A 26,224-nucleotide genomic window follows, 5' to 3' on the forward strand; every position below is an offset into this window, starting at 1 on the left:
CAGCTGATCACGCTCTGCTGCTTTCCAGCCTCAGCCCTTGTCCTCTGGGCTCCCTGCTCTGCAGCCTGCCTCACTCCGGCTGCCTACAGCCCTTGTCCTCTGGGCTCCCTGCTCTGCAGCCTGCCTCACTCCGGCTGCCTACAGTCCTTGTCCTATGGGCTTCCTACTTTGCAGCTTATCACGCTCCGCTGCCTACTACCTACCTTTTTCCGCTGGGTTCTCGGCCTAGCAGCCCTCTACAGTCCTCTGCTAACTTCTACGGTCAGCGGCCCTGCCCCTCAGGGCTCACACCTTGCTGCCCGGCCCTTCTGGGTTCCTTGCCGTGCAGCCTGCTTTACTCCGCTGCCCTAAGCCCTTTCCCTCTGGGCTCTCTACCTTACAGCCCTGCTCCTGTGGGCTTGCTCATTGCTTTCCTGCTCCTCTGAGCTCTCAACCTTGTTCCTTACTGTCCCCTGTTATCAAATCCTGTTACACGACTTGCCCTTCATTTCCTTCTGCTAGTTTGCTATCAACCTCCTTTTCCTGGATTAGTCTGTAAGTATCTTCTCTTGTACTGTTTGTAGACCCTTTTGTACAGAGCTTGTCTGTTGGTTCCCATCAGTCAACCTCTGCCCCTTCCCCTGTCTCGTTTCTACATTACAGACCCCCATAGCTGCTGTTCCAAGCCATAAGCAAACAGCGTGGGCCTCTGTTATAGCAAACTGTGCAGAAGGCTAGAGTTTTTCCTAAGGTTCGTGGAATACTCTTTTCCTATATCTGCATACACCCCAAGAGGGAATTCATTCTGCACCTTTTTCCTTGCTACTCTTGCCTACTCTTCGTTCTCTTTCCTTTCAGCTGTGTGTGTACTTATCTGTCCACTTTATTTTGGCACAACCACCCAAACCCTTTCTGGGTGTCCTGTGCCACTCTTAATAGAGTGCCATCCCTGACACCTTGTGCGAGCATGATACGTGTATTACTGGGGTGCGTGGGGAGTTTCCCATGCGACAGGCCTTGTGCGAGCGTGGTATGTGTATTACTGGGGTACGCAGGGAGTTTCACAGGCGACAGGCCTTGTGCGAGCATGGTACGTGTATTTTGGGGGTGCGCGGGGAGTCTCACATGCGATAGACGTTGTCCGAGCATTGTACGTGTATTTTGGCGATGTGCGGGGAGTTTCACACGTGACAGGCCTTGTGCGAGGGTGGTACGTGTATTTTGGGGGTGCGCGGGGAGTCTCACACGCAACAGGCCTTGTGCGAGCGTGGTACGTGTATTACTAGGGTACGCAGGGAGTTTCACACATAATGTTGCATTGTGGGCCCTCCCGGGTGTGGCCTTTCCCCCACCCCATTCCCTGCAGGCAGGCCACACCACAGGGGACTACCCCATGCCCTGCAGGCAGCCCACACCACAGGGGACTAGCCTACAACCACCCCATGCCCTGCAGGCAGCCCACATGGCACCATGCACTCCTGAGAGCACTTGTGAGCCCCGACTCATGTCCTCCTGTGCCCCCAGCCACCCAGCAGTGAGGGTCACCTGCAGCAGGCCCGACTCATGTCCCCCCCAACACGTCATCACGATCCACACTCATGGCCCTCATGGCGACCCAAATCCCACCCCACGCCACCCCAGTACAAACATCCAAACAAGTATTCCATCCACTCCACATTGAAATCACCACGTCATGATAGATCCCAAATAACAAGTATGCACATCAATACATGTCCGTCAGACGCACACAATGGGGGCAAGTGAATGACAAAACCCACATCGTGACATCCACAAAACAAATGAGAGAATACCACACAAATGAAGTATGAAATCAAAATGTATTAAATACAAAATGAACGGAATGAAACAAAATCACACAAGGAAAAAATTAATAAACAAAGGCTGGATGTCCAAAATGAATAAAAAGTATATGAATGCTGAATCCAAATAAATCCAAAAGAAAATGGCTCCAAAGGGTACGTCCATCAAATCAAATCCAAAGGTTAAAAAAATGTAAAACAAACCCATTTCTCCATGTGAAAAAATAATTCAAAGAAGTCAAATCCATTCCGGAACTATATACAAAGTTAAAATCCAGGGTCCATGAGCCCAACAATCCAAAGGAAACCTACAAAAAACCCTACCTAATGAATAACTATATACAAAAATGTGGGGCATAGTCCATGTGCCCCAAATGAAAGAAAAATAGAAAGGAAACTTAACACAAATGAACTATATACAATGGCGGCGGGCAATTCCAACGGCTCACCTGTTGATGTCCTGGGCCAGGGCATCATCGAACTCCTGTTCAACGTCCTGGAGGCGGGCCTGTTCCCTGGCCCCGAGGTCTCGCAGGCATAATGCCATGTTCACCTCCAAATCCCTGCAAATTCCCTCAAGGCACTCAGCCTGCCTCAGCGCCCTGTGCATGGAGTTCTCTGCCCTGACCATAGTGAGCCGTGCCTCTTCCACCCGCCGCCGCTCCGCATCTATTTCCTGGCCCAACCACTTCCACGCGCAAGACACTCCCAATCCAGGGTCCTCCTGCCCTTGGGCCGATACCTGCCCCTCGGATGTTGATGGGCCCGAGCCATCATGGCTCCCACCTTTAGCCTGCTGCTGCCATGCATGTGCCCTGCCTGTCCATGTCTGCACGTCCTCCTCCTGCTGGGGTCCAGTTGTTGGGGTGGCCACCCCTGCTGGACCTCCGACTCCCGACTGTGGCAGGGATGTGTCCTTCACCAGCCTGGCCGCTGGGTCAGGGGCAGCTCCACAGGGTTGCCCGGTGGCATTTGGGCAGGTAGATGGCACAGAGGATGACTGGCACATAGGGGATTCAGTTGAGGAGGGGGTCGGAGGAACCCAGTGCTGGTGACCTGTCCTAGTAGGTTGACGCAGTCAAAGAGACATGCAAAATGACATGTATTCTCCTCACAAGAACTCTGCAAGTCATCCCGCATGTCATGTTGACACAACGCCACCCCAGCTAGGACAGGCTCTACCCGGTCACGAATTGCCACGTCCGCAGGGAGAGGAAGGCCAGTTGTTGTTCACGGATCCCCTCCCTGAAAACGGGTCTGGACGTAGGCATCCCTGGTGGTGCGGGATGATGCAGTCACAGGATCGGGGCCAGGATTACACACAGGCACCGCTTCGGTGGCCTGTGGTGCCTCCTGTCCCTACGCCCCTGGACTGCACCACTAGCCCCACTATCTCCACCTCCAGGCCCGGTGCGTGGCCCTTCCACAGCCTCCTCCTCAACCAAACCCTCCACCAACCTGGATGACTCTGTGCCATCTACCTCCATAGCCCCCTGTGGGGGCTCAGCTGCCCCTTCTGCTGCCGAGGAGTCCACCTCCGACCTTCCCCTCGGCAGCTGCGGCCGCGGACGTGGCACCAGACTCCTCACTCCCCAAAGAGATGACAACCTGGGAGGGGAGCTGGGCCATGCGTTTCTAGCTGGCGGTGGGATCCCTGCCGCTTTGCTCCATAGCACCGTCTCCGCCCTATTTATCAGTTGACGCTGCAGACAGGGAAAGACAAAACACAGACATCAGGGCACTGTACAATGATCCGATACACACATGACATTTGCACATGTGTGGCATTGTCAAACTTCACAGATGGCATCACACTCCCCAACACACATCACTTGAACCGACACACATGCGCAAGTTAACAGGACTGTTGCAGCAGGCAGCAGCATCCATACACATACAACAACATGAGCATCCGAAGGCTAGCCTGACGTTACATGCAACACGGGGAGTGCCAAACACATTCACACACGCCACCAGACATACATGCACCTGTAAATCTCCAACACATGTCACAGTGAAATCATCGCCAACTATGTCACAACTGCCAATCAGCCTCCTACATGTTGGTGTCACATGCCAAATACACACACACGCACATTTACACCATGGACTTACATGAAGGTGGAACCAGCATCCATGTGTCACACCCCAACCATGCCATAGTACATACACAGAAATGTAAACATGTGTGCACCCCCACATGCATTTCGCCATCATGCATTTGAACACATACACCATTGATGTGACTCACACATGACTGGACTCACATGCGGCAGACTCATGTCCCTGCACATACACATCCATACATGGGGCTTTCCACACATATGTCCCAGCTGCACACTCCTGGCACACCTCAACATGCACTACGTCCATTCAGAACACATGGACACCTACCGCTCGACTCCGGATGGGTCGGCATCGAAGGACCTGGAGATGGAGCGCTGGGTTGTGCGTTCCAGGACCCTTATCTGGATGTTGGTAAGGTGGACCCGGCACCCCTCTGCATCCGCTGTCTTCAAGAGGCGCCGGGCCTTGCTGAGGGTCCTGGACCTGAAGTCCTCCCAGCGCTTCCAGACGTGTTGCATGTCGCTGGCTGCCACCCCCTCCACGTAGATGGCAGCCAAGATGTCTTTCCAGTTCCCCTTCTGTCCTTCATTGTTGGCGCATGAACTTCCAAAGAGGGCATCAGAATGCCCCAGGACTTGCTCCATCAGGATGCCAACTTCTTTGGCACTGAAGCTGGCATCCCTCTGACTCTCTGCTGGGGGGTTGCCACTGGTGCCAGATGGTGTTGTGTCGGACATGGCAACCCCTTAGACAGGTGTGGGTGGGCAACTGGGGCTGGGCTGTGGAGCGATGGAATACCAGTTGGGAGTCTTCTGTTCCAGCAGGGGTGGTCACAGCAACTGGACCCCTGCAGATGGCTGACGTGCAGGTACCAAATAGCAGGGCACGAGTCCAGCAGGCAGGCAGGCAGCAGCAGATGTGAGGTGGGAGCATGCTCGGGCCTCTGTGGGCCAGGAAAATGGCCTTCAGGGCAGGAGCGTGGTCTTCTGTGTGTTGTCGCGTAGCCAGCTTGATACGGAGTGACCTGGCACGTGAAAAGAGTGCACGTCAGCGTGTTATTCGAGGAAAGGCCCTTAGCGCATAAGCGCATCTGTGACATTATGCGCGCAGGCGTTTCCCTCGTGACGGGTGCATAGTGAATCAGCATGTGAAGAAACAGCACATATGTGTGTTAATGCGTTTAATTGGAGGAAAGGCCCTTAGCACGTACACGCGTAAGTGACGTTGCACGTGTGGGCTGGTTGAAAAGGTAAGCATAGGATGCCATTTTCTTGTACGTGCTTTTTGTGGAGAGCGAGCGGGTGATTCTTGTACTTCTTGTCAGTTCACACGCGATTACTTCACAACGGTTCCTGTTTGTACTCCTTGTATACTCAGACAGAGTTCTATTCTTCTTTTGGCAGGGGTGTTGCCAACACACGCGTCTTTTTCATGTTCTTTTTCCAGGCAGAAGGTGAGTCGCGCTCGTATTTTTCAACTGTGGTTGCCCCCGTGTGTCGCGTACCCATTCAGAGGCCATTGTAGCCAGCGTGTACCACGCGTAAGCTCCTTTTTGTGTTTCTGGGTGCCAGAGCGTAGTGCGGGTTCTTTATTCCATGCACGTGGTCTACCAGGGGTCGCATGCACATTAAATTTTGTTTGCAGGGTGCCTGAGCGTTGCGTGACCCGTCATCTTCCCACAGGGGTCACAGACAGCCTTGCTAGAGCACTAGGGTACATATTCCATCTAGTACCCTACCCCTTTCACCCCAATTGCCCAGGACAATTGTTTACTGTACCTCCCATTCGCACAAAAACATCAGTGCCATGGTTGGGAGGCGACCAAGCAGTAAGGGAGGCAAAGGTGGCTGACCTCAAAGAGGTGGGCGTGGTAGGGGATGTGGCCAGGATGTGCAGGGTGGCCCAAGAGCACAGTGTGTGGAGGACCAATCAGGGACACCTATGCCCCCCCCAATGAGTCCGGGAGATGTAGCCGACACCATCCCAGCTCAGGCCTTGTTAACCCGGCCCATATTGTAAACCGAACCGGCACAGGATGACTCCCAGGCTGACTTCCGTGTCACCAAGTCAAAGCCATGTGCGGCGGTGAAAGTTGCTGTCACCAGGCCACGTGGATCTGGGCAGCAATGACATCTGCTGCCCCAAGTAGCCAGGGTGAGGAGGCTGCAGGGGCAGCTGCAGCTCAATCCACCCCAGCTCTGAGTCTTCCAGCAGGGACAGTGTTTGTCCAAGTCCATCACACCGAGGTTGGTCCTGCCAACATCACCCAGCAGCCAATGCCTGCAGTGAGACCTTTGGTCATCATGCCTTTGGCTACTTCCAGTGCCCAGTCCACCTGTGCTTCAGCCCCTACCAACCAGAGCAGCGTACGCCACTCGGGGTCCGCACCGCCTTCCAAGAGGAAGAAGGGTGCTCTTGCGGTACAGGCTGGGACCCCAGACACGGCTACCCACTCCGGCACGTCAAGGAAGACTAGTTTCAATGATGCAGAACTAGACACACTTGTGGGCTACGTGTCGGCCCATGGCCGCGAAATGGTGGTGACTGCAGGTTGCAAGACTATGACTGCTCAACGTAGGGCCCACTGTTAGCTTCTGAGTAAACTGGTAATCATACAATTTAGATACAATTAAGATCTCACCTTGGCAGACAGCTGAATACCAAATGGAAGAGCCAATGCCGTGGGTGAAGGCTTCCCCGACCGACCTGTCCCTCCCTGTCCGGAAGATAAAAACCAGGGGGAAGGGATACGACCGTCAGGGAAACCCTCTAAGGAAGAAAACCCTGGATGTGTTTGGGTGCCGGCGAATCTGGATAGTCGTGCAGATGGTTATCATCAAGGACTGAAGTGGAACTGGATGCGGGAAGGCTTCCTCTAGCAACAGAGAAACAAAGGGGTTGAGAAGAGACTTCTTAAGAGAGAAGGGAAATAGGACTGAATAATAGTGCGATAAGGAAAGGAGTCCCTCACCTCTTGACGTGGCTCTAATTAAGAATCAGAGGCGATTCCTTGTATACAGGAACCGGAGTATATGGGAGACAGGATCCCTAAAACAGACAGAGGGGTAAGTAAGGATGACTTTGGGAGAAGTATTTCACTAACGATCGATGGAAGGAACTCACTCTTAGACTGTATAAGGAGAGAAGCAATACCCGGAAGGACGAGGTTGAACTAGAGGGGTGCAAAAGAACCTGGTCGTCCGGAGCAAGTAATCGAGGAGTTTGGGCGAAGAGGAAAACCCGCTGAGGAGACCTGAATGTAACGGAAGCACAGAGTTAGAGATACAAGGTAAGGGGATAGGTCAGGAAGAGAATGCAAGATACTAGGAGCACCTAGAAGCGAACTCACGGAGTGCCTGCAACAACAGTAGCAACGTGAAGGACGTTCGATCTCTGTTCCATATGAGGAATCACGTGAGCAATCCGTTGCGTCTCTTGCGGACGTGCAGAGACTGGAGACTGAACCGCTGCTCCCCACCCAGGCAGTACAACGGCCCTCCATCTTGGAAGTGCACAATCTAATCAATCTGCATAAGCGGCTACGGGACCAAAGGGACCAACGGCCAATATGTGTAACACCCACTGGCAGACTATCGCTCCCTTGGATTTGTGCCGCGCACAGTTGATGATTGCTCTAAGCGGTGGAATGACCTGAAATGCAGAGAAAAGAACAAGCTGGCTTCCAATCATGCCTCTACTCTGGTGACTGGCGGTGGACCTCCACCAGAGGAGGAACATCTCACTGAATATGAGTCTATCGCTGGAGCCTTCATCACAGAGGATCAGATCCAAGGCATGGGAGACCTACCAGATCTTGAAGCAATGTCCGGTGAGTCCCCATGCATGTGTGTGCAATCCATGTGTATGTTGCTTGGGTGATTTGTTCTGATTGAGTGCCAGGTGAGGTTGTGTAGTCATGACTGCTATGGGTCACCCATGTGGTCCCTCCAAACCATTCCCCGGCCTTGGGTTTGGATTACACAGTATCCCTTCTGACCGCAGTTGAAAATTTGCACCTGATTACTGCACTTGCCCTTCAATTCTCATCTTGCCACAACATTGTTCATACTGTTTTCCTGTTCATTCTGCCGGATTGATGAAATCCTTAGCATTTTTATCACACATTTTTGTGCCCTACTGCCCCAAATATAACATTCTTCAGTCATAGATTACACCCCACAATGGCCCACATTTCTTACCTTATTATGGGAATGATTTCACCAATCAGGCTGATAGGGTAATGTTCACCTACACATGGCCTGCATACAATCATTTTGGGGCCCTGTTTGAATGTTGAACATGGCAATTGTCTTCTGTCATGTCGAAGTGACCAACCATTGATGTATCCATGTGCCTGCCATCACTGCATCAGTTAACACTGGTTTTGTTGCAGCGTGTGGCACATGCGTGTTTTGTCACACTATTTTGCATGTTTAATTTCATGATGTCCATCTCACATGAATGGGTGGCAGTACTGATTTGCTACCATCCGCCCACATCTCTGAGGTCTCTAAAAAGTCAAATTTCCGACTGCACCTCCTCAGAGGTACTCTGCCTTTCCTCTCCTAATGGTATCTCAAGCTCTGGTTCTCTCTAGCTTGGACTATTGTAACAGCCTCTTTCTAAATCTACCTGCCTCTACTCTCCGCCCTTTGCAACTAATCCAGAACAGGACTGTGAGACTTGTCCTTGGCCTCAAGCCCTGGCATCGTATCTCTCCAGCTCTGAAATCTCTTCACTGGCTCCCAGTGGATGCAAGGATTAAATTCAAAACCCTCTGCATTGTCCACAAGGCTTTCTGGGTCCAAAATACCTTCAGCTATCCCTCCGCAAATGCCTCCCCTCTCGAGCTCTTCGCTCCTCTACCTCCAACTCACTCAGGGTCAGTCGTTTTTCTAAGAAACGGGCTGGGGGTAGATCTCTGTCTTTGGCTGGGGACTCCCTCTGGAACAGCCTCCCTGCCACTCTAAAAATTGAGGAGAACCATCTCCGATTCCGGAAGCACCTCAAGACCTTCCTCTTTTCTTCTGCCTTTGCGCCCCCTCTACCCTGCTGATCTGTTCTCTCTTGGCACCGTGCACCTGGCCACCCTCTGTCTTTTGGGCCCAGGTACCTGCTCATCCTGTCACCCTCCTGCACTGCCTACGGGCCACCCCTTGCACTGGGGTCTGTATCTGTACCCATACAGCCCCCACTTTTTCTTCCTGCACTTATCGGACCTACCCTGTCTGCTGCCTTAAACCTAGCACTTGCAAATTGCTGGCTGCATTACCACTGTTTGTTGCCTTTATTATTTATTTATTGTTATTTATCTGTTTCTCCTCTGCTTCGCACTTTCCACCTCTCACCCTTCCATGCACTTTTCCCCTCCCCCCTCTCCCATGCACTTCCACGTTCTCAATGTCACTGGGCCTAGTAAGATCACTGTTTTGTTCTCCCCTGTTCCCCTCCCTTGCCTTGTCGCGCTCTGAAACACTTGTTTACGAGCGCAATAGAAATAAAATATCAATCAATCAATCTGGGTGTCCTTGTCAAATCTGCCATGGCTATGCTACGTGCCATCTGTGTGCTGGCATGTGTCATGTATGTGGATTGTCCATGCCACTCAAAGGCTAATGTATGATGCCAGTGCTATCCAGCATGCAGCACATGTGTTGGTTTTCTATCTTGGAGTCCTCAGTGTCTGCTTTTGCCTCCCCTTCCAACTCATTGACAGCGCATGCATGCCAGAGTTATTGTCATGTGTTACATGTGTCATTTATGTACTGGATGTCTGCCTCGTAACTCCTATGTGTGTGGGCTATGGTGCTCATGCCTGTTTTGATTACTTTTCTTTTATGTTTTTGCAGGTGATGAGACACTTGATGCTGTTGAGGAGGAGGAGATGGCGCAGAGCCAGGAGGACTCACAGCCTCAACCGGGCACCAGTGGAGGACGTGGGGTGGTGGTGGGTGAAAACCCATTACTCCTACAGACCATACTGTCCACGGGTGTCTCTGGGTACACCTCCGGAGACCTCTATGAATCAGGTGCTGAATCAGACATTGAGACATATGTCCCGTCGCAGGTGAGTGTTTCTGGCAGGGATGCTGTCTGTCCAACCCACCTGCACTGGGGGTAGACCCCTCTATGGGGCATTCAGTGTTGGAAAGTCCGCCTGTGGCGGTTACGGATGCAAGGTCACACTCCACAATATTTGCTCCTGTTCCTGGGCCAGCAGATCAAAGGAGGAATGCAGTCCTGCAGCCTCAGGCAGTGCCAGCACAGCAAGGTGCACATCACCTTGCCCCAAACAAGTGTGGTGCCCGCCAACGCGGTGGCCGTGCACCACCAGGCAATGCTGTGTGGGAGAACTCCATCTACACTATAGCAGCACAACAGGGGGCATTGTGTGAAATGATGGCTCAGGCCATGGATAGGGTGGCCACTTCCATTCTCTCCCCTGAAAGGCAGGTGGAGGTCCAGCAGCAGGCAACAGAGTCCATTTGCCACTCACACAGGGAGGACATGTTGGCGTCCGACAGGGACCGACGGGCTGGATTGGAGACTCTGCGCACAGCCATATCTGCAGAGTCACAGGCCCACAAGGAAGCCTGGAGGTTAGAACACAGGTCCCTCAGAGATACTCTGTGTGAACTTGAGGTATCCTGGAGTACAAGGTCAGAACAGCAGCTAGAGTAGCTGACAGGCACACTCTCAGCTGAGCTCCAGGCAACCCGTCAGGAGATCCGGGCATCACGCGAGGCCATGCAGGCAGAAATGCGTGCTACCTGTGAGGTGCTGCATGGGGATCTCCGTACCATCATCCTGCAGGACCAAACCTTTCACACCCACATGCTTGCTGCCATGGAGGAGAATGCCAGAGCTTTGCGTGGTCTGCCTCCCATATCACGCCCACCTTCTGATGTAGCACCAGAGGGTGATGACAGCGACGGCAGTTCTCCCACTGTAGTGGAGCCGTGCAGGCCATGAGCCCATGGAGGTTTTTTTTTTTCTCAACATCGATGCATGTGAGTGTTGGGGTGCACCCTGTACCTCGTCCCTCCTGGGTGCCCTCCCACTCCCTGGTCCACACATGGGCATTTTTGATTATTTTTTGTATTTTTTTTACAGTGTGTTGCTTTGTGTGGCTCCCGTATGCATCCACTGTGTATTCCAGCTGGTCACATGCAGGCTTGTCCTGTCTTTGGGTTAGAAACTTGGGTTCCTAACACACACACCCCTCCTGCTTCCCCTTTCCATGGGCTTGCAAAGGGTGTGACCAAGGAACAGTAACTTACACAGTGACATTGGGCTCCCATAAATTGTGTGGGCAGTCTGTAGTCAAAACTGTGTATACATCCCTAGTGGGGATTGTTGTTCAATTCTGCACTGCATGGTGGATTTATAAATGGTTCTACATCCATGACTTTTTCCTTATATACATGTACCATCTTCATGTCTTAACAAGCCTGTCTCCTTTGCAGATGCAGTTCATGTTGTATGCAGTACACTGACACATTTGCCTACCAGCAACACTCTGCAGTTGGAAGGGGTCGATGTGCTGCCTTAGTCAGGTTGTGACACTTGCACTACTTAAATTTTTTACTGCCATATATTGCCACTGTTTCATTCCGTACTGATGTTTTGTCTTGCTGGTAAGTATTTGTTCATGTGTGTTGTTTTTTATTCATTACTGAGAGCAAATTGTCTGTGGCCTGTTTCCATTTGGGACAGTGCACTTTGTGACACTTGTGTCATGTGTTGTGCATTCATTTGGTTGCTTTCACATTGCATGCCATGCCATGGTGTGTTGGGTAGATGAGATGGGGAGGTGTTGGGTGACATGCCACTATTTTGATGTGGTATTTCGCAAGGGGGTAGTCCTTCATGCTGCATGAATGTGTGGCTTTTTCTGACACAGCATTGGGTGTCTTTAAGTAGCTAGGGATGCACAGAATGTAACACTTCCAGGTGAACAATCTCAGGCTGGTATGGTTGTGACAGTTGACTGTCCCTTTTGTCATCATCATTGATTGTCAGCTGGTATGTGCCAGGCCTGTGTGCACTCCGCAGGGGTGGGATTTTAGGTGAAGTAATTTGCCACAAGCTGGGTACGGGCTGCCTCACCACGTGCCCTTTCACCTCCCATGCGCAGCGGGCGTGCATGTGGTTGGGGATGTGGGGGCACCACCATGTCCACCGGCACGCCCCACCGGGTTGCAACGTTGTGCAGGACACATGCTGCCACTATGATCCTGCACACTACTGGGGGCACATATAGCAGCTGCCCACCAGAGCGGTTAAGGGAGCGAAAGCGTGACGTGAGCACTCCAAATGAGGCCTCCACTATGCCCTGGGTTGCAATATGTGCTGTGTTGTATCTTACCTCGGGTGGTGTGGTGGGGTTCCGAATTGGCGTCATCATGTAGGTACTCAGAGGGTAGGCACTGTCCCCTGGGGAGGTGATAATGGTTGTCATTAGTGGGGTTTTCACATTTCTCAGTCTCTGACATGCATGCATGTGCAGAGGCATTTATACTCACTAATTAGCCATGTGTCGCCATGTCGCCCAGCTTCCAGGTTCCGGTTTAGGGGTGACATTCTGAATATGAAACTATCATGGCTGGACCCTGGATAGTTGGCATATACTGAGGTGATGATTCCCTTGGCATCACATACAACCTGCACGTTGATGGAATGCCAGTGCTTGCGGTTTCAATAGATGTGCTCAGTGGCCCTGGGAGGACGTAGAGCCACATGGGTTCAATCAATGGCACCTTGCACTTTGGGGAAGTGTCCCACCGCGTAAAAGTCCTGGACGACAGTCTGCCTTTCTGCAGGTGTTCTGGGCATGTATATGTGCCTGCGGACCGAGGGGCGTGCAGTCATGATGGCCAACACCTGGCGTGACTGCGTGGCCTGTGAGACAGCCCGATTATGGCAGTTGTCCGCTGAAATGACCCAGTAGCCAAGAAGTGTGGTACATTGAGCACCTTTTCCAAGGAGCTCAGTGCTTGGGAGCACATGGTGGGTGATGTGAGGTCATCCTCCCACTCCCTGACCAGTTATAGGATTATTTGTGGTGGAAACCTGTACCTCCCATACACCTGGTCATCGGGCATCCAAAAAAGGCTCGTCCTGCGTAACAAAATGCAGGACCTGGCTATCCTCCTCCTCCTGCGGTGTCCCACGACCACTGCTGCGAGGAACGGTATATTCATCGTAGCGTATGAGCTTGTTTGTGGTTTGCGTGCACTTTTATGCTGCGCGGGGCCACTTACGCCTGCTTCCTGCTGGTGTACGTGTTTCTGGATTAGTGCGTCTTTTGTGGCGCACGGCTTTCCCCTGTTCGATTCCATGAATTTGCGTTGTTAGCACGCGTGTGGGCATTGCAAGCATTTACCTCCTGTACTTCCCCCGTAACGCCCACATTTTCACACGTTGTTCCCCATTCCACATGTTCCGCCCCGTGTTCCGCCCACTTTTTTTGTGCGCGCTACTTGATGTGCGCTTTCCCTGTGCGCGCCACGCATGCCGTTTAGTGACATGTGCGACCGCGTGCGCCACCCACGGATTTGGCGCACATCCAAGGTTTTACAAGCGCAGCGCATTCCATGAATCGATGAACGGCTGCGTGTGCGGCTTTAGCATGCGTGCGCTGCGATTTTCACGCTTGGGCTCCCCTTTTCGGCGCACATTTATTCCATGAATTACCCTGTTAATGTTACAAAAAAAGCATTGAAATGCTACTTTTAACAGGTGAAAGTGTTTTGTCATTCGAAACCTTTTTTTTTAAAAAATCTCTATAAACCCATTTTCCCACTCCAGTCACACTAATACTGAAGAAGTTCTATCTCTATTGATGAAGGCTAACCCCTCATCTCCAAAACTGCACACTAATACTGAAGAAGTTCTATCTCTATTGATGAAGGCTAACTCCTCATCTCCAAAACTGCAACAACAGCTCACCTCAACCTCCTAAGTATTAGGGAAATCAGTCACCTCCTTCCTTTCAACAGTGCCAAGAATCTCTTAAAAACCTGTGTCCTCTCTAAACTGGACTACTGTGCCAGCATCCTCTTTGGTCTCCCTAAGTATGCTTTCTGGCCTCTCAACAAGATCATTAACTTCGCTAGCAGCACTCTCTTTGAACTCCTTCACTTCTAACCTACTTCCTTGTACCGTTACCAGGCTTGATAGCTGATGATGCAAAATATTTAAATGTCTTGTCCTGGTCACAAACAAATCTATCCACGGTAAGGCACCACTGTATCTATCCTCCTCTACCCAACTCTATAAGCTTTCTTATGATTTCTACTCTGCCCCCGTAACTACCCTTGTGGCTCCTCCCCCTCCCTGTGCTTCCCCTTGCTTCCGCTCTTTCTCTCTTCTTGCTCCATTTGCATCAAATTCTCATGCATGGACATCCGAGAAACAGTCCACACAGATTTGTTCAAAACCAAACCAAACCGAAAGCCTACCTCCTTACCTCCGAATTACCCTCTTAACCTACCTCTCATCTGCCTTCTATCCAAAATGTTTTCCTCATCTCTAACCTGTCTCTGTCCCTCACTTTCTCTGCCTCCACTCTAGCACTTCACCCATCATGGTCACATCTCGAGCACAGCTGGTCGTGCCGCCTACCTGCACATAAAAATGTCCAATGTTGGTTGTCCTTGATCTATGCATTTCCACTTATGTATTGCCCCTGGTGACTGTTCCATTTACCCGCCTCCAACACTGGATCAGAATATCCCTCAAACTCACTCCGTAGCAAGAAGCTCAGTGCTTCATGTCAAATCTGATTTCTTATCTATTGTACATTCTTTTGTGATCAAAAGAGCATTGTTCCTCCCTTTATATAAATAAATAAATGAATAAATAAAGCTGGCATTGCACAGTTGCATTTATTAAGCTAGAAGCAGGCGAGCTGGTTTGCGCTGTTTGTATTTGTATTTTGTTTTTCTTTTATTAAGCGGCTTAAACCAAAGCACTGAGCATAAAAATGGGAAACAGTACTATAAAAGTGAATAAGCAATTATTTCCAGGAAACAATCACTCAGGAATGTTGAAGTAGATGAGATTTTAGCGAACCATGGAAGAGAGAGTAGACAAAGATAGAATGAAGAGAAAGTGGAAGAGCATTACAGTGAAGTGGGGCAAGAAGTTCAAAAGATTGAAAACAACAGTGAGCAGAGGGAGGACAAGGAGCCAAAAGTCAGAACTGAGAAGAAGACCGAAGAGAGCGAGAGGGAATGTAAAAGGATATTAGTGCAGCAAGGTAGCAAGGGGCAAGACCATGAGAAACTTGAAAAGAAGACAAAGAAAATGAAATTTAATTTGAGAATGAAAGGGCAGCCAGCTGAGTGTTGCAAGATAGGAAGAAACAGAATCCAGATAAGTGAGAAGACACAGTAGACAAATAGAAGAATTAAATACTGATCTAAGAGGAGCAAGACGAGAGTTAGAGAGCGCAAACAGAGCAGTAGAACAGTAGAAAAGTCGAGAAAAGATTAAAGAGCAGATTAAGAGTTTAGATGCTTGAAATGTGAGAAACGGGCAAGCCTTACGGATGTTGTGGAGATGAAAACGACAAGAGCAAGAAGTTACCGAAATGTGATGAGAGAAAGAAATATTTGAGTCAAAGTAGAGACCAAGATTACGTGCCGTAGATGTGATTGTGAGCTTAGAAGGAGGAAAAGATATGAAACAAGGTGGAAGATGTGGAGGAAGAGTGTTAGCAGGAAAAACTGTATTTCAGTCTTCCCAGCATTAAGAGTAAGAAAGTGGGAAGACATCCAAGATTTAAATTAATGTTTGTTTAAATAAATGTAGTCTTTTGGGAGGCAAGGTCTAGGACCAGGCAAGCTTTTTATGTGTTGCCATTCCTTTGATTTATGTGTGTGTAAGGGACTTGGCAACCACCATCACTCTGATTTAGGCACAGCCCAAGCATGTATTGCATTGTTATCTATAAACGTAAAAATTCAAAAAACAACTACAAATCCCAAAACGATTGGCTTTGCCAATGCTTGTTTTACATACTCAGTCTATTACATTTATTGGGCAAACTTTGCACAGGTTAGAATGTGCACCAGAATGACACGATCCTTCTACATGTAAAGAATCAACCCGAAGAATCCAGATTAGACGACTTTAATGAAAAACTGAGCACAACCCAAAAATGATTAATCACTCATGCCTACTGGGAATGCCTCACGAGATAATATGCTATTTTCGTAATCCATTTCCTAAGAAATCAAAATCAGCCCAATAAGTATGCCATCAGAGCTGTGTTCCAGTGAGTCTCTTCAGCTGTTTGATTTTCTCTTTAAGGCATTTATGACATTATCCTTATTTTTGGATTTCTCTTTACCACACACAAAGAGATTCCCAATTGAACATAAAAAGTGGCCCCCATAATATTTCTGTTTCCAGAAAACTACAATAAGTGGCGTTTATCAAAAATCTGAATTTGTTATATGCTACAATATAAGGGTAAAATGACTCATTCATGATTCATTCAGAGTAGCAAAAATATATTGACTTTATAGATTTACAATGTTATTGCACACAATTTGCGAGAGACCGTTATTTATTTGACTCAAGACTGTGTAGTATTTTTCACACTGTGATGAATAATGGGTTTGTCTTTGTTATGATTCACATTGTTCATTCCCTTAGTGTGCACACAAGCATAGCACATATTGATTAGGACATTTGCTGTTACTAAATTACAAATATTCGGTCAATGGTGCATAGACCTGCTCACTAATGAAACAAACAATTATGTGTTCTAAAAGTAAATCTACAGTTGACCAAAAAATGTATGTATATAAGTCACTTACCACATACTACATTCTTGCTCGATCTTAGAGCCCACAGAATATGATGTTCCATGATAGATGCATGGACAACGAGCTAAGGGGACACATGTTCCATTGTCCATGATAAGTCCTATTTGAAAGCAAAAAGAATTAAACCAAATGATTGAATGGTGAACGAACGTAACAGAAGAGGGTCAATTGTACAGGTCTTGCTTTTTTACAGATTCAAACTTCGTACCGTTTCTATTATATATCTTACTGGCATATACAATATGTTTGGCAGGACTGAGAGAAGACATTACCAGGAAATACAATAACAGACGTTGCATGGTTGGGAAAACCTTGAATGAGATTATTTGAGACAGGTGTTCTCAGTATTGTGTTCAGAGAGACACTTACCCACACCTATAGTTTTGCATCTAGTGGTGGTGATGGCTAAGCAGTTATGGCCAACATTTATTTAAGGAGGAGGGTGGTTGCAAGATACGGTGAAAAACGTAAACCATTAAATAAGAGTATGTGTGCACAGTGGAGTTACAAAATATGATACCTTCTGTGAAGGTAAGTAAATGGTGTGCTGGTTACTGATAATGAGACTATAAGGCCTTATTACAAGTTTGCCTGTACATGCAAAAATGCAAGTTTGCCGGTTTCCTGCCGGTAATTCCGGCGGGACTGGCAAACTGCCCCCACCGTTTCCGCCTCCTGATATCCAGGAATTAGCAGGATATTACAGGAGGCGGAAAGGCAGGTAAATCCCCATTCCATTGACTCCCAGTGTACTCCATGGAATGGATTGGCCGAATTACCGGTACCGGAAATACCAGTGCAATTTACCTCCAGCTCTTGGCTGTAAGTAAATCGGTGCCCGTACCGGCAAGCATAAGTTTTGCCAGTGCAGTAAAATTGCTGTTGCCAGAATTATCAGTAATCTTAACGGACCGGCAAAACTGTAATGAGGACCATTTCAAAAGACTATTTTCGAATTTTGCTTGCAACACTAGTTGTTAGTGCCTAACCAATGACCAAAGTCACACAGGTCGTTCAAGTAACAGTTTTCAATGGTAGTACCTAACAGCACTAAAGGGCATGTATCTGCTCAACAAACTTTATGTCCTCCGAGACCACACACCGTACCCTGTGCTGGATCAGAATCTCCAGAAAGACTAGGAGAAACGTCAGGCCTTCTAAAGCTAGTGGTAAAACCAGCATTGAGTGATCAGGATCATCGAGGAGTTGAAACTCCTATGGGGGCTCAAATGGGAATGGGGATGGGTTCCTGCAAGGAGGAATTACCGGGTCCTCCTATGTCGGAATGACCCGGTTATTCCTCCTTGCAGGAACCCGGTAAAGGAGCCGGATTCGAGGCAGCCATGGAGCTGATAGCTCCATGGCTGCCTCCAAACTCGTAATGAGGCCCAAGAGTCTTACAAACAATCAACCAGTATTTGGATGTACATTAAGGACCACAGTCAGAAATTATGTCAGTAGGGCAATCCGTGCCAACAAAACCTTGTCTGAAGTAAGTGTTTTGCCATGGACGCTGCTGAACGAACCTGGGGCAGAGACTACAAAATGAGCCAGTTTGGTTAATGAATTAACTGTAACCATGATAGTGATGTGTCCAGGGGAAGGGGGTAGGTCCACAATAAAGTCAGTTGAAATCTGTTGCCAGGGTTGGGTAGGCAAGAGTGGTTAAACCAAAGTGACAGTAGGGCCGCTGTTTTATGGTCTTGGTTTGTAAGCATATAGTACAAGCTGCCATATAATCTTTAATGTCCTGAATATTACCTGCCCACAAGAAATGACAGTTGGCAAGTTCTGTGGTGTTCCGTGTTCCCCGATGCCCAGCGTAAATGGAATCATGGCTCATATGGAGGACTTCCTTTTGGAGTTCTTCGGTAGGAATAAACAGATTGTGATCATGGAATAACAAGCCGTTTTCAAGCTGGAGGTGGTGTTTAGAGATGACCTCCTGATGGGCAGGAATCTCCTTCCTTGTTTCCTTTTTGATGGTCTGTACAAAATCAGCAACAAAGAACAGAACCTTAGCTTTAGGGAACAGTTTTTCGCTCCTGAATGAAGGGCTGCTGACCACCTATTTGCGGAATAGAATATCTGCCATAACCTTGTTCGTTCCAGGAATGTAAGTGAACTGGATATTGTTGGGAGAAGAAATAGGCCCATCTGGCTTGATGGCTGTATTGCGTCTTAGAGTATTGTAAAACTCTGAAATTGTGATGATCAATTCTCACCTCTAAGGGAAAAGAAGACCCTAGCAGTAGATGCCTTCACTACTTGAATGCTCTCTATATGGCCAATAATTATTTTTCAAACACAGTGTAGTTAATCTCAGAAGATGTATACATTTTGGACAAATATGCCACAGGGAATTCGATTCCAGTGAAATGTTGCTTTAAAACTGCCGTGATGGCACTGCTGGATGCATCAGCTTCTACGATAAAGTCCTTGGTTTGATCAGGTAATCGTACTATCAGGACTGTTGAGAATGCTTTCTTTAAACAATTAAAGGCTCTCTGGGCATCCTCATTCCAATAGAAAGTACTACCCTTCTTTAGGAGGGCAGTAAGGAGTAAGAGCTGGCATGTAAAATGTGTGATAAACTTCCTATAGAAGTTAGTGAATCCCAGAATTGGCTGGATCTCACGGACAGAAGTCGGGAAAGGCTAACCCAAAATGGCTGACACATTCTGGGGATCTATTTCAGCACCCTTGGAGGACAATACATAGCTGAGATATGAAACCTCTGGTTGGTGGAGGGAGCACTTCTCTATTTTAGCAATGATATGATTGTCTCAGAGTCGTTGGAGGACCGAAGCCACAACGATTTTGTGCTCTTGTGGGTTTTTAGAAAAAATCAAAATAGACGGGCATATAATGAAGCAAAAGATCTGAAAAGACATGATCAACGAAAAGTTGAAAAACCACTGGGGCATTTGAGAGACCAAAAGGCTTTATCCTGTATCCGTAGTGCCCAAAAGGGCACATCCATTCATCACCACTACCAATACGGATCAGGTGGTAAGTGCCCCTTAAGTCCAACTTAGTGAAGATGGAAGCCCTTCTGAGTGCTTCGAGGATGTCCAGAATTAGAGGCATGTGGTATTTGTCCAGGATTGTGATTTTGTTAAGCCCTCAATAGGCAATGCATGGTCAGAGTTCAGATGTGTTTTTCTTGGGGATGAAGAACAAAGATGCACCAGCTAGAGACTTGGATTCTGTAATAAGACCATTCTGAAGATCTGTAGGCGAATATTATCAGAGGGCTTCCTTCTCAGGTTCAGAAAGTATACACATCTTGCCGAAAGGGACTGGCTTGTCCGGGATAATGTCAATAGAACAATCATATCTGCGATGAGGAGGAAACTCCTTAAATTCAGACTCTGAAAAGACATCGGCAAAGGATCGGTAATGGTTTGGTAGAGAGCAGACTAAACCAATCTGAGTGAAGGTGGAATGCCTAGGGGATTTTGAAGTGGGACATTGTAAACCCACAGACTTCTTCACAAGACAATGTTCGGATCCAAGAAAAAGGGAGCCCGCTGCTCAGTGTCATGGCCACGTGCCCAGGATTTCAGGAGCTGCACCATCAGGTTGTGGGAGCAAGGGGTAGCATGGTTCACGCACGTCCCTTTTGGACGTTTATACACAGGGGGCCCGGTTGGACTCAGTCCTGGCGCCTTTGGCGCCAGGCTCATGGAAAAACATAAGCAAGACTCTTTATTATGGGCAGGAGTGCTTTTCAGGAACTTTCCACGTGTGTGCAGTAATTCCGGGTGTGGCTTTCCATCTTGAGCTGCATGTGCAACTTTCCATCTATAAGCTGCATGTGCACCTTCAAGGAGTGGCAGGGTGTGGCAAGCAGAACAGAACTAGCGGGCGTGGCCTTAAGAGCTCAGCTATAAAAGCCAACCCAACCCCAAGGCGCACGCTTCGCTTTAATCTGCATTTGCAAGCAGCGTAACGCTCACCGCCGCCTAGGATAAAGCAGCACTTACCTTTGGGAATCCAGTCTCCTGCCCATAAGCTTACCTCCTGGAGTCAGCATTCACCTGCATTCTTCACCGCTGAGCCTGGCGTCCATTCTTCATCCTCCGGAACGCAGGACTTCAGCTCTGGGCACCGAAGCATGACGTCTTCTTCATCCTCAGGCACGCAGGACTTCAGCTCTGGGCACCGGAGCACAACATCTTCTTCATCCTCTGGCACGCAGGACTTCAGCTCAGGGCACTGCAGCACGACATCTTCTTCATCCACGAAGGCGGACCCTGTAAAAGGACAAAAGACAAGGTTAGACATTACGACCTTTCAGTTTGAGGTCGCGCTTGCAAAATTCTTTGTGCTTATCCTTAAAAGCTCACTTACCTGCTGCTGGACCGCCGCATGTTCCTCCGCTCCTCATCTGGAGCCATCTCGTACTCTCTAGCTCTGTTGGGCCACAATCACACCTATTTGGGAGAAAGATAGACATAATTACAGAGCTGACAACAGGCTGTGAAAAAGACAATACAAAAACTTCAAGACAAAGAGAAAACTGAAAGACACTTACCAGAAAGGCGTGGAATAGTCACAGCTAGACTGGACACCACCTATGAAGGTCCAGTGGGGGAACTCGGTCCTCATCCTAAATGCGCCACTGCCAGAAGTAGCAAAACGGAGAGCTCACCATTAATAATCTACTGGTGAGCCTTAATGGGTCGATGCATGCTCACGGAAACCACACTATGGGAAGAAGGGTTTGAGAGGGAATTCACTCACAGGCCAGCAAACTTACATCCTCTCATATCTATGCAGGAGCAGTGTTCCAATTCATGGCAGCAGCCCACAGCCTATTTGCAGTGGGAGAAAGCAGACAGAGGGGTTCTACTTCCTGGGAGGACTGCAACCGTGCCCCAACGTTCCTGCAGAGACCAGGGGAGCGTAACACTGAGTTGATGTATGGGTTTTGGAGACGTAACCAAGGTAGACAAATATATGAGGGGATAGTGGGCGGCTCTGATTATGTCAAAGCTCATCTCCTCCGAATGGGAACAAATTAATAGAATAAGGGTCTTGGTTTGCTCCTTCATAGGACCTGAGGATAAAGGAGTACTTTGTACCCCTTCAACCAGTATTTGCATTGTCTTTGCGAGTAAAGGTATTCCTCTTGTGTGTGCCCATTGCTCGTCTAGGAAATTACCTGCCGCATCACAATCGACCAGAGCAGGAATGTCATGATGGATGATGTCACTGATTTGTACGGTTACCTTAAGAACCACCATAAATTGTTCTCTAGTGTGGTCTCTGTTGTTGTGGGAACCAGCCTGTTTTCCCTGTATTGGTGTTCCCTCGTCTATTTCGTTTGTCAGTTGATAAAGGTCCCCTGGTAGCTCTCACTTGCATAAGCTCTTCTTCAGAGTGAGCCTTGGGAGCTGTTCAGAGAGTTTCTATGGGTACTTCCTACTTTCTGCATGTCTTTCTTGCAGTCGGTAATCCAGCTGCATCACCTTTGTTATCATTTTGGCTAAATTAGGTGATGTGGGGACTCTTGGCACCTCATCTTTAAGTTCCTCGGAGAGCCCTCGTCTGAACAGGGTCATCAGGGCATCATCAGGCCATGCAGCACCTGTCACCATTTGCTTGAATTGAGTGATATATGATAAAGTATCCAAGGTACCTTGTTTAAAATCCAGGAGATGTTCCTGGGCAGAGACTGCAAGTTCTTGTCTACAAAACATTGTCTGAAGACTATTTACAAAGTCTGGGTAGGATTGTAACACTGGGTTGTTGGAAGTAAGTTGTTGTTGCAAGCTAGGGCACTTCCAGACACATTGTAAATAAGGTAACCCGTCTTGGACCTGTCCGTGGGAAAGCATGCTTGTTTGAATGATAACTGCACTGTGCCGCCATCTTGGATATCCACCAGACCACTGCGTTCATTACAGTACTCAACACTAGGAGATCTCCATGTTGGAAGGGTATAAACACGGCAAAGAGGTAGTCTCTTTGATCTATGCCACAAACACCAAACTGGGACTTGTTTCCTGACAGATTACTCCCAAGGCTTTTTTGACCCTTGATTTTCTGTTTGTCACGACTGTGCTGAGGCAGATGATGCCTCAGGTTTTCTTTTTTCTTTGTTCTCTGAATGTCACTACTGTGAAAAGGGAGATTACTCCAGAGGCTTTTCTGGCTCTTGGTTCTCTGGTTATCACTACTGTGATGAGGGAGATAACTCCTGAGGCTTTCTTTTCTCTTGGTTCTACAGGTATCACCACTGACTCCTGAAGCATTCTTCTGTCTTGGTTCTCTGGGTGTCGCCACTGTGACGAGGGAGATTACTCCTAAGGCTTTCTTGTCTTTTGGTTCTCTGGGTGTCACCACTGTGATGAGGGAGATTACTCCTGAGGCTTCCTTGACTCTTGGGTCTCTGGGTCTTAGCCCTGTATCGAGGGAGATTACACCTGAGGATTTCTTGACTCTTGGGTGTCTGGGTGGCACCACTGCGATGAGGGCGATTACTCTAGAGGCTTTCTTGTCTCTTTAGTCTTCCCGGACCTCATCCGGTTTCCCTGCAGTTTCTGTTTACTGGTTTGTGCTGGAAATGCATGTCCGGTTCTTCCCAGGGTCACTGGCGGTTTGCTGTTTGCTAGGCGATTCTTTCGGGTTCGCCTGCACAGCTCTGAGAAGGTCTGGGGCAGGCAGTCTCAGCGTCATTGTTGGACTGAGTGGTCCACCTCTCAGAGATCACGCCACCACCTTCACTTTCCGAGCAATGGAGTAAGTCAGCTCTCTGCTCGCTTATGGGATTCTTCTGGGACGTCGACTCTCCAGCGTCGTCTTTTCCAAGGACCAGCTTCTCTGCATGGCTGACAGGTTCCCAGGTTTGTATTACCTGGGCTTTGCTGGCTCCTCTGGCTTTTCCCAAGACCCTCCTCCTTCAGTCCTTTCTCTTTTTTTCTCTCTCCTAGCAGGGCTACTCCAGCGCAGTGTCATAGTCTTTTGGTTCTTTCCATGATCTCCTCTTCATGCCTCCTCATGGCCACCTCTTTCGAGTACTCTTAGAAAAAGGTGTGCCATCATTTTTATTTGTCCTGTCTCTGTGTTGTCAAGTCTCAAGGAAGGAAGGAAGGGAGTATTACAGTAACACAGTCGAACTTTCAGTTGCACTCTCTGCAGACTTAGGGGAGGGAGAAAAAGTGAGACAAGGTAAAGAGATTAGGAGAGAATGAGGAATAAAGTAGAACCATATGCAGAATGAGAGAGGGAAGTAGAGCAAAAGCAACAGAAGAATGAGATTTTTCAAGGGTCGTTGAGCATGGTATAGGGAGGTTCGGAGAGAGAGGAGATCGGGTGCAAGACAAGGTTTGCTTCTGTAATACACAAAGTCATATTGTCTGTCTGTATCAGCACTATCCTGCCCTCATTCTAGGTGAGAAAGGCCTTTAGTGCTAGATGAATGTCCCTGAGCTCGAGTACAGTGATGATCAGCCAGTGAATACAGAGAGCGCTCATGGTTGCACCCCACCCTATATGGGACAAGTCTTCATAATGTTCGCATAACATCATACAGAAGGTCTTGAAATGGCATGCCCACAACTAGGTTCTTCTCTTTAGACCACCATAACAAAACTGCAGGAAAGTGAATGCGTAATTGCAAGTATGTCGTCTGACTCCAATGCTACTCTAATTGCAATTGTGTCTGTTAGGCAAGATTTTATGCAGTACCCTTTGGGTGCACTACAACAACCCTGACCTCCTGGCAATAGGAACCCAACCTTTGGTATAAGTCTGTACTAAATAGGTTGGTAGAGTGATTGAGCAGCCAGGCTTATCTCAAGAGGGGTCAATGTGAGCTGTAGGGTAGTTACACAGACATACACAGTGAAAAGTATTCAAATAAACTCTTACACACAAGGTTTCCTGATTAAACAATTATTCATGTATTCAACAGTCAGTTTGAGTAAGCCTTCTTCAGAAGGGGATAATATAAAAGTAACACACAAATACACTCCAAAATACAACCTCTTAATATTTCTAAATCAATAAATACCCTTTTGGCATGGCACACAGACACTTCCTACACCCTCAGGTGACTTCAGTAACCAGGACACTGTGGACATTACTATATCACTGTTTGCATTTAGAATCAGCCTTAAGAGCTTGTCAAAGAAAAATATTTTAAGAACAGAACAGGAGATCTCACAAATATTCTGAAAGCAGGCAAGTACTGTTGTACACCCCCCAATGCAAAGTTAGTTAACCCCTTCCTGGGAGGAAGACCAAAAACAATGTCAGAGGGAAGAAGAGTCATTCAGGGAGCCAGGCTAGGCCAAAGTCAATTGGGCAAATGTCTAGGTGAACTGAAGCACTTCTTAACGGTAGCTAAAAGGTCTTGCACAATGTTTGTAGACTCTTTGTAGAAAAGAAGAAATCAAAGTAGGGTTCACAGGATGTTTAGGCTTTTGGAGCAGAGACGCTGTTAGCAACTCTAAAGAGCAACCAAGACAGGTCTCAACCGAGAACAAGTAAGGTTACAACAAGAGGTAAGTTCTCTTAGACTGCACAGTACCTTTAGCTAGAAGAAAAGGGTCTTTGACTGGCTTCTGTTCCTGTACAGCTCTCCAGATCCTTTGTTCCCGGGCCTCAGTCCTGGGGACAAGAGGGGGGACATCTGGAGGACTCCTGCACTGCAACGGGACAGTCGGCGACAGAAAAGGACCAACTTCTACTCAGTGGCACTTTGCGGTTTTAGCTCCTCGCGTCTCAGCAAATAGCACCACCACAGACTCTTGGCTCTTGAGATGGGCTTTCCTTGCATCTGGGGTCCAGCACTCTGTTAAAATGGCTCGGGCTCGGTCAGTCCTGCTTCCTGGGAGTCCAGAGAATCTTCCTGGAGCTCTTGAGCACCTTAAAAGCAATTTTGACAAAAATGGCACCCTTGGGTGCTTTACTGCAGCTGCGAACACAGCCTGCGGTAAATGCACACCACGGTAGTTAAAAGTAAACCACTGCCACCAGCCAATCATCGAAGAAAGGGTAACATAAAATTGTTACATGAGAAGCTAAACAAATGGGATACTAAGTAACCCGTCCAGCACCCTATTGTAAGATAGTGTGTGCTGGTTCTAGAAAGTTACAATGTAAGTAAAGTCAATTTCACTTTACTGCTCTTGGAAACTGTAGTTTATCCAAGAGAAGGTATTTAAACCTTGGAGAAATCTGAAAGACTTCCCTGTGCAGTACACTGAAGGTGCTGTGTGACACCATGTAAAACATGATGCCTTTGGAGTTTGTCAGACTCCACAACCAAAAGAAACACAGAGTTAAAATCACATTAAAAATACATGAGAGAGTGGGAAAAAGGGTCTCACTCTCTCCATGTTAAAAATTCAGGTCCTCAAAATCCAGCAAAGTTGCTGAGGGTCTCTAAGGTAGAGAGGAATTAGCACATTTCTGAGAATTCTCCCTAACAGTGTTCACCTCATAGTGAACCTGGCAAAGGGTACTGCAAGCACACAAGAGGCTGTAAGACCAAGTAGGCATTGG

The 26,224-nt window shown here is 48.2% G+C and overlaps 1 protein-coding gene across 1 annotated transcript in view; it reads right to left on the minus strand.

Annotated features, from left to right (window-relative positions):
* Window positions 1-26,224, minus strand: part of OTOGL (otogelin like) — a 1,792,821-nt gene that overhangs the window by 1,303,643 nt on the left and 462,954 nt on the right. The window contains exon 13 of the mRNA XM_069629328.1: window positions 16,697-16,805. Within this exon, the coding sequence (XP_069485429.1) occupies window positions 16,697-16,805 (109 nt within the window). The remainder of the gene's footprint in view (window positions 1-16,696; window positions 16,806-26,224) is intronic.

Source organism: Ambystoma mexicanum, chromosome 12 (assembly GCF_040938575.1).
Source record: "Ambystoma mexicanum isolate Mex_15411 chromosome 12, UKY_AmexF1_1, whole genome shotgun sequence".
In the NCBI taxonomy this organism is placed as follows: Eukaryota; Metazoa; Chordata; class Amphibia; order Caudata; family Ambystomatidae; genus Ambystoma; species Ambystoma mexicanum.